The sequence below is a fragment of the Danio rerio genome, chromosome 14, assembly GCF_049306965.1.
Source record: "Danio rerio strain Tuebingen ecotype United States chromosome 14, GRCz12tu, whole genome shotgun sequence".
Classification (NCBI taxonomy): Eukaryota; Metazoa; Chordata; class Actinopteri; order Cypriniformes; family Danionidae; genus Danio; species Danio rerio.
Window position 1 is genome coordinate 30,338,752 of NC_133189.1, and position 9,449 is coordinate 30,348,200.

Genomic DNA, 9,449 nt, shown 5'->3' on the forward strand with positions numbered 1-9,449 from the left:
TTGTGCTCAGAGAACTAGATGCTAGAGTAAGGTGAAGTGCCTTTTTAGAGAGAAAGAAGAGTGTTTTTACAGATGGCTTGTCAAGCTCACTCACCTGTTTGAAGCACACTTCATAAATGCCAATGTGTTTTTTTTCTTTGTAAATTGTGTCTGGTGCAAATGCGCAAGACTGGTGCAAGTGTCGGTCAAAGTGTCAGAGAGATAAAAGAGTGTGTTTTCTACAGGTGGTTTGTCAAGCCCACTCACCTGTGTGAGGCACATTCAGTTTCACTGGTTTTTAGTGGTTGTTTAAATGATACTAGTTAATCAGAGTTCTGTTTGGGAATAGAAAGATTCCACCAGCGTAAAACATTAAATGAAAAAGTTTTCACTGAATGAATTTTTTTTTTCTTTTGATTGTCTTTCCAGCTGGACTGGATGATGATGATGATGATGATGATGATGATGATGATGATGATGATGATGATGATGATGATGATGATGATGAGATTAGCACTGACTCCTCTCAGACTTCTTGTGCAAACCAAAATCTAATTGCACTATTACAATTAATAGCAAAATTAAGGTTTGGAAATTTAAACTGAAACTAAGCTAGTAGATGTACTAGTACAGTATTCTATTAATGTTGGCCACCAGTGTAGATATTAAGCAGACAGTCTACTAAGGTATCATTTACACTAATGCTTTTTTGTTTTAAAATGTAAATGTTTTGCACCTGGTGTCCATACTATCTTTACCTCGTAAATTTAAGCATTTTTATGCAATTTAAAATGAAAATGCACCAGTGTATGGTACCTTACACATTTAGTTTTAATGAAAACTAATTACCATGCTGCTGCACAGTGAGTCAAAGGTCACACTTACAAGAGTGCATCTTTATATAATAATGCACACGTTTTACTATGGGTATGTCTACAATCATCACTCCGGCATCTTCGACCTGTGAAAATGGAGCAGTTTAAAAACACTAAAGATGTCATTTTAGTTTGAAATTGTTAGTAATCTGTTCCAGTATTGATGGATTGAAATGCAAACTTTTAAAAACTGAAGCACGGTGGGCCACAATGACTTTGTGGTTGGTCTTCTGAACTATTGCAAAACCTTGAATGATTCGTCAAGCCCTGATCATATGACCACTAATGCCAGTTGATACTTTGCTGTAGCTTGAGTGGGACCTCTCAAAAAAGTAAATTACACATCGTGGCAATGCATAGTGCACTCCATACCCCCGCCTCCCGGGTATTTACTTTTGTCCACAACAACCTCCCTCCAACCTTGCTCCTCACTACCATCTGCGTATCCCCGATGCTCTAATCACCCTCCTCCAGTCCATCTGAAAGAAACCTTACCTGTGTGTTCTGTCTGCAGGTGCTCTGGCCATATTAATTCCGGAGCTGGACCTGGTGATCTCTCTGGTGGGCTCTGTGAGCAGCAGCGCTCTGGCCCTCATCATTCCTCCTCTGCTCCAGATCATCACCTTCCACAATGAAGACATGAAGCCCTGGGTGTTTGCCAAGGACATTCTCATCAGCGTCCTCGGCTTTGTGGGCTTCATAGCAGGAACATACACCTCCATCCAGGAGATTGTGGCCCGAAATGGTGACAGACACAACAGTACAGTCCTGTGAGTGTTGCCGAAGCCACAGAGTAAATGTAGGCCATACAGAGACCCGCTGAATCATTTACTCACTACATGCTCCTTTGATTTCTGCTGGAGTCCGCTTGGGATTTTTCCTACTGGACGTCTCTTGATGGTTCATGGATTTTTTATGAGGTTTGCAGCACTGAAGTCTCGTCATATCAAGATTTATGAGTTAATCTTTTTGTGGTTTATTTTAATATTTTGTTTACAGTGTATTGTCGGCCGAAGGTTTTTTTTTATTTTCAGGTTCATGTGCTTCTCTCATGAGTAGGGCCAGACAGTGTCAGCGGGCATCTTTTGCTATTTCTGCACAGAATATTGTGAAAAATCTGCAGATTTGTGTGAAATGATTTTGGGAGTATCGTAACTAAAAATTTAATATGTTAAAAATTAATATATTTTTAACCTTTATTTATTGTTTACTATTCAAATCCTATTAGATCAAATTATTTGGTAAACAAAGCAAATCTCTCATATAATATGTCTACCATATATCTACTAAAAGACAGAAATTATTACTTTACAATCTGTATTGTAAGTAAATCATATAAACGTTTTCATATTATTCAGTAATATCACTGAAATTAATAAAAAAAAAAACTGAATAAATTTAAATTTACACACAACTAAATAAATAGACTCATTGATGGGCCAAAAATCTGATGAAACCTGCGGGTTTCTGCACGCGCAGATTCCATGTGGGCCTACTCATGAGTGTTTTCACAAGTTAGAATGGAAAAGAAGTGACTCAAACAGAGATTTCTGCTTGTATTTTGTGTATTAGTGTTCATAGGGCTTTTGTTTTTTAAGACCAAAAGACAGTTGCATTTGCATATTAGACTTCGACTCCACCTAGACTTAATTGTAAATATGTGGAAAATCCACTTGGTGTGCAGAATGGTTTACTGTATATTAGCACAAGTTAATAATGGTACTGCTGGTACTGCTCAGTCTCAAGCGAGATCAGTGCTGTTGAAACAAATGTGTTCTTCCTTTCCCTTTGTAATAATTGATTTTTTTATAATCATTCATAATCTCACTTATCAAATAATCCTATTTTCAGGAGAATATTCAAAAGATGCCATCATTAATCAACTTGTTTTGCAAAGAAATTAGTTGATAATTTAAGATTGTTTTACCTTTTTATCCTGATAGTGTTGGGTTAAACACATATACATGTACATTTTCCTTTTTTTTTTTTTTTTTTAAGAATGAATTGTTAATTCATAAAGGTATCAGTTTCATGAACATTGTACAATCTGACCTGTCCTGGACTTTTTTTGGTCATACAACATACAACATGACTGTTATTTGGGCAGAAAAAAAGAAAGTCAGAAAATAATTAATCCAGATCACAAAGTTATTAAAGAAAATCACTCAGATGTGAGTCTTGTCGTAAGATTAGCATTACATTTAAAGACACTTCAGACCAACTGGAGTGAGAGTTTTTGTCATATCAAAGGAAAAGTTCACCCAAAAATTTAAATTCTGTCATTATTTACAGTACTCACCCTTTAAACTTGAGTTTATTTCTTGTGTTAAAAACAAAAAAAATGTCCTTAATACATGTATTCTTACTGTGGAAGTCAATGGTTACAGGTTTTCAGCTTTCTTCAAAACATCATCTTTTGTTTTAATTAAAGAAACTGATGTGGTTTCAAGTCACTTAAGGGTGAGTAAATATGGGGGGAAAATCATATTTGGTGAACTATGCCTTTACTCAAGCGATTGTAATGCTTAACACTTATGTTATATTGTTGATGCTACTTGAACATTTTTTCATAAATTCTTTCCACTTTGCCTAATACAATTTTGCTGTAAACTGTAAATTTAAGGTTGTGCCAAAGTTATTGACTGGAAAGTTGTTTGTATATATACAGTATGTATTGTGTGTGTGTGTGTGTGTGTGTGTGTGTGTGTGTGTGTGTGTGTGTGTGTGTGTGTGTGTGTGTGTGTGTGTGTGTGTGTGTGTGTGTGTGTGTGTGTGTGTGTGTATATACTACCAATTAAAAGTTTAAAAGTTTGGGGTCAGTTTTTTCATGTTTTTAAGAAAATTATTTTTAATAATTATTATTGTTAATATTTGAGTGATTTCTGAAGGATCTGGAGACATCATCTTTAAAATCACTAGAATAAATTATTAAATAAATGATAAACTGCTTTTGAACAGTTATTTTATAGTGCCAAAACATTTCACAATTTTACAATGTGTTCTATATTTTTGATTAAATAAATGTAGCCTTGGTGAGCAGGATAAGCTTGTTTTAAAACTTCTTCCTGGACCCAAACATTTTACCGGTAGTATACACTGTATTATGTTGAATGTCAATCACATACAGCTGCTGTAATTGCAGTATTGTTTGTTTAGTATTTGTTGTTTCTTGAATTTTGCCTTATTGTACATATGCTCTAAGTATTTAACTGCTCTCAAAATGTTAAAAAAGAAGGTATCTTTACTGTATAACCTTAAAATAAGTGAAATAATGTAAGACTGTAACTCTAAAAGGGGAGATACATCACTTTATAGTTGTAGATGTTGAACATGAGTTTCACTGGTCCACTGGTTGAGTTTCCCCATTGTATCTTTCTAATTTCTAGTGCAGGCCTTGACAGCTGGAAAGTGCTCTGTGGTTGAATTAAAGAACAGATATCCTGCTTTGATGTTTATAACAGTATTGCCTCCTCTTCTTGTGCTGTTGGTTCACTGCATTTTTGTTTTCTGACTGATAGTATACAGGATCGATGCTTAAAAAGTTCACTTGGATAAAGGTTATGGTGCTTTATCTTACACTGATTATATATGTTTTTTTCTTATTAAACCTATTTACCTATTACATTTTTGTTCAGTATGTAGATTAAATACACCAAAAAATGTGTCAGTCATATTTGCCACAAGAGAATCATTTAGTATTAAAAGTGTTTAACCCTCTGCTGCATGGTGTTGGCATGTGGCAACGATATTTATGTTAATTTCGCTGCCACTGTTTCTTTAAGACTAATGTTAAATTTCTTTAGTTGGAAAGACTTTAGTTTAGCCAATGATTTGCTTTGGTTAAGACACATGAGGTGCAGTGTTTTTCTATGGTGCGATTTCTGACAGGCTGGCCTTTATAGGGGAATTATCAACCTACTGTACGTCACATGGGTTCAACCACGCATAGCGATTGCAAAAAAAAGAACGGTTGCAATAGCAATCATGTTGTGTTGTGCGGCAGGATGCCAAAATTAAAAGTCCAAAAATAGAAATGGCTTTTATTGCCACACACAGACATCATTAGCTAATAGCCATCAGTAGAGCTGAATGGAGTGAGGACCTTATTTAAAGTGCACGACTCTGCAGTTCTCTTTTTATATCAGGTAAGTTGACACTATGCTGAACCATACACATTACTTGTTTTTGATTACAGCAATGATTTCAGCAAAAACAGTTAAATATGGTTAATTAAACTGCAGACACTGCTTAGAATGAAATGCTAAAGTGTAAGTACCCTGCCATACAGGTGCAGTTCACTGTTTTTTTTTTTTTTCTTTCCCAAATGAGTTGTTTGTAAATCAATCAAATGTATGTATTGCCAAATGGCAACACTGTGCATTATTGCAATAGGTTAGCTAGCTAGCAAGATCAGCTGTGATCTTTTAAGCTGTAACAATAACATGAATGCAAGTAATATAATGTTGATTAGTCATATGTTAATGGCATTTGCATTATGGATAAAATCACATTTGAATAGTAATACTACTTTTAATTACATATAAATGCAGGGAACAGCGTATTAGTATAAAACACCTTCTATAAGTTGAGGAAGAAAAGGACAGAACTGGCTCTTCCTGCAGATGAAAGTGAGGATAAGATGGGTTTTGGTGACCATGCGAATGATGCAGATAGGACATTTGATAAGAGCGGTGATGGAGGAGACAGTTCAGGTAAGTTAGCTCAGAGGCAGATAAGACAGGCCTAGTGGTAAAGCTGATAGTATATCAGTTGTTGGAACGCATATATAAGGTGTCATTTATAAGTTCTGTGTTAAAGCTTATACAACTGTAACATCCATTAAATCAAAACAAACAGAATTATTAAACAAAAGGAAAGTTCTAAATTTGAAATTTCTACATTAGATTTCATCTTCGACATCTCGTATTTGTGTGAATTATACATGTGATGACTGCTCCTTATTTTGATAATCTTTTTTCGCTAATATGATTTGGCAGAATCGAGCGACCTGAGCATGTTGATTTGTTTCGTCGAAGTTGCATCATGGCGAAGCGTCTGATTGGTTAGCGCGGCAAAGGCTGACATCCGCAATCTAGTCTCAGGAATGGCAATAACAGTGTTTTGTACTTAGACAGATCAAAAGGAAATTGCTATGGTAGACTGTCATTATGTTTTAGGAGGAAAATGCAGTGTGGACTGAAAACAAGTCTTGAACATGCTCTATTGTGTGGTTCTGTGCCTCAAATGTCTTTCACTTCAACCGCTCATTTTTTTACAAGTTATCAACAAAGAAGTGCACCAATTGAGGAAGGTCAAGTAATATCTGACATTTTTCCCAGCTCAATACAGAGTCTGTGACATGCATTTTATTAGTAACTTTAGAGTCCTATGAGCATTTTGATGTGTTAAAAGGTAGAATTTGGGCTTTTTTATTAAGATTTTTCCATACAGTAGTTTGTATTTTTGAGATTCTACTTCAAGACCCAGCTTTTAAACTGAACATCAAGGGGTGACCCCACACAGACATTGTTTATAGCGCAATTTCATGGATTCATGCTCAAGGCAGACTGTAATTCACCACACTGAACATATTTTGGTCGACAGAACCATGTTTATACTCGCAGCAAGTCAATTCGTATTTAATACAGTGTTGTCTTTTACCTTGTGTCATTTTTGTTCTTGGTGTTCAAGGACTCTGACCTGGCGTATATTTATAGTGACAAAACCTGGCATCTGTTTATCATTCGATATCTCATATTTCACTTGAGCACGCAAAGATGCTACAAATATATTAAATACACTAAAAATAGCCTAATCAAAGATCATGCCATAGTACATTTAATAGGATGATTTTTTTTTTAACATTCTCTTTATGAGTACAAATTCTCATTTTTACATATAAACTTTTTCCTTTAAAACATAAAGTTGTAACATAATGTTAATATTGTATGTATAAAAGAACTAAGAAATACAGAGAATAGTGGCGGGAAGAGGGAAAAAAAATAAATAAATAAAATTAAATAAGGTGGGGGGGTTGATGTGTTTCTACTAGGGTTTAATCACTGCTTTTTTGCTAAAGTACTCGATAAATGGATTTCATATATCATGGAATTCTTAATTTGCTTGTTAAGAGAAAGTCTGAGCTGTCATATAGGATGAATTTTGTGAGTTTTGACCATGCTTGTCATGACTCATGAGAAATTGTGTGGTCTACCAGCTTTAAAAAAATAAAGCTAATTAATTATTAGCATTGTTATTAAATGTAAGGGTCAGCCATTCCTTTATCTCTGGAACACAATTTAAGGTATTGAAGATTTTCATCTATTATTAATTGAACTGCTAAAGTCCTGTGGAATGTTTTGACACTGTTTTTGGTTCCTTTGTAAATTGAAGGTCTCCTGCTGTGTATGGAGGATGATGGAGGTCTCGGATTTCATCTAAATTATCTTCATTTGTCTTCCAAACACAAACAAAGGTCTCAGGCGATTGGAACAGCATGAAGGTGAGTAATTGATAACATAATTGTCAGTTTTAGGTGCTCTTTTTGTGCTATGTTAAGTTCATAATTTCAGTTTCCCACATTATGTTTACAATATATTGCCAGTGTCTGCTCGTTTCTCTGTGTCTAAGTGTTGTTTAAGTATCCAGTGTCTCTAAACTCATCCTTTCTGAAATTCTGCTTTGCTCTAATTGGTCAAACACAGCCCAGTCTGTTGTTTTTGGTCAACCAACAGCACATGTCAAAAACTATTCTTGTAAACGTAGTCATGTAGTAATGATTCTGTGTTTTACTGTACATAAAATGTTAATGTGAATGTTTGCTGAAGCTTTGGAATAACCCTTTCACATGTAAGTTTTCAATACATCTACTGACCCCCCAAGTAATACTGCTCTCTGATGATTTCTACCGACGATTTCTCATTAATATATGCTTTAACTTTAACTGATTCTTAACATAGATATATTTTCTTACTTAAAATTAAATAAGTTTCTTCAAATATATGTGACTTTCATGACCCTCATAAAATTGATTTAATTAAGTTAATTAAATTGAGATGAAATGATATGTAGATTTAGGTTTAATCATAATTCTAATTTTACCCTGAAATTCCTCTTATAGTCTCCTGATAATAATAATGAACCGATAAGCTTCATTAGTACCTTGAATATCCACTAATTGTTCTGTTAGATCTTTTGCCAATAAAATCAACTATTCAACATGTATATGCAACACCATGAGGAGGACAATAAAAAAGGTAATCCATATGACATTGTTTTAAAACATGGATATATATTGTTAAATTTAAATAATAATAATATAATATAAAAGTGGAATTATTAGCCCGCCATGAATTTTTTTCTTTTCTTTTAAAAATATTTCTCAAATGACATTTAACAGATCAAGGACATTTTCACAGTATGTCTAATAATATTTTTTCTTCTGGAGAAAGTCTTATTTGTTTTATTTCGGCTAGAAATAAAAAGTTTTTCATTTAAAAAAAAAAAAAAAACATTTTAAGGTTAAAACTATTAGCCCCCTTAAGCTATATATTTTAGATAGTCTACAGAACAAACCATCATTATACAATAACTTACCTGCCTAGTTAACCTAATTATCTTGTTAAGCCTTTCAGTGTCACTTTAAGTTATTTAGAAGTGTCTTGAAAAATATCTAGGCAAATATTATTTATTGTCATCATGGCAAAGATAAAATATCTTTATAATATTATTAGAAATGCGTTATTAAAACTATTATGTTTAGAAATGGCTGAAAAAAAATCTGCTCTCCGTTAAACAGAAATTGAGGGGAAAAAACGGGGAGAGAGGCTAATAATTCTGACTTCAACTGTATATATATTGAATGTGTGTTGTGTGTGATTTTATATTCAAATAATATTTTCAAAACATTTTTAGGCATTATATTAGAAATGTTCAACAAAAAAGTACAAATTCATTTATTTAAATAATTTTAAATAAAATCTATTTGGATTTTGTTTTAAATAAAAGCTTCTGCTTTATAAATAAATTAATGTAAATGTATTCATTTTGTTTTGCCTGTACAGTTTTCTATACTCACACTGCTGGTAGAATCACAAGCCGTGATTTCATCTAAAAATCTTCTTGAACACTCTGCTGAAGCAAATAATAACCTCACATATATCTCAGATAGCTTGAGGGTGAGTGATCACGTCAAATGTTGATTTTTGAGTGAACTATCCCTTTAAACAGTGTTAGGCTGTCTTTAACTGTGATTTGGGCTTTCTGTGAGCTTCAGCATCTGTGCCATGTTTCCCTGTTTTATCCTCAAACCCCGAGGCATAAATCTACCATCTACGAGCTATTTGTCCTCTGTGACCCACAGAGCTCCCTGTCAGAGATCTATACGTTTTCTTTTACCAAACCTGCTCTGAATGGATAATGATGACTGGCAGCACACCATAAAGAAAAGCGCCTTGGGCAAGTGTTAGTTTATAACGTGTCTTGACTTGTGAGTATTTATTGTTCATAAAACACTTGAGGGCGCAGAAAATAACATACGTCTTGTCAAAAAAGTACTTCTGGTGTTCAACAACCACATGTCAGGAAAAAGTTTCT

At 34.0% G+C, this 9,449-nt stretch overlaps 1 protein-coding gene across 5 annotated transcripts in view; it reads left to right on the plus strand.

Moving 5' to 3' along the window:
• slc36a1 (solute carrier family 36 member 1) overlaps positions 1-9,449 on the plus strand; it is a 146,441-nt gene that overhangs the window by 94,321 nt on the left and 42,671 nt on the right. For 2 of the 5 annotated variants that reach the window (XR_012389768.1, XM_073921867.1), the window contains exon 12: positions 7,248-7,356. Coding sequence is in view for 4 of the 5 variants with exons in the window: in XM_073921867.1 (XP_073777968.1) it covers positions 7,248-7,354 (107 nt within the window). In the remaining variant the exon portion in view is untranslated. Of the gene's footprint in view, positions 1-1,368; positions 4,313-7,247; positions 7,357-8,917; positions 9,325-9,449 lie in introns of those variants that run through there. The other 3 variants (XM_682640.10, XM_073921864.1, XM_073921868.1) reach the window with 2 other exon arrangements.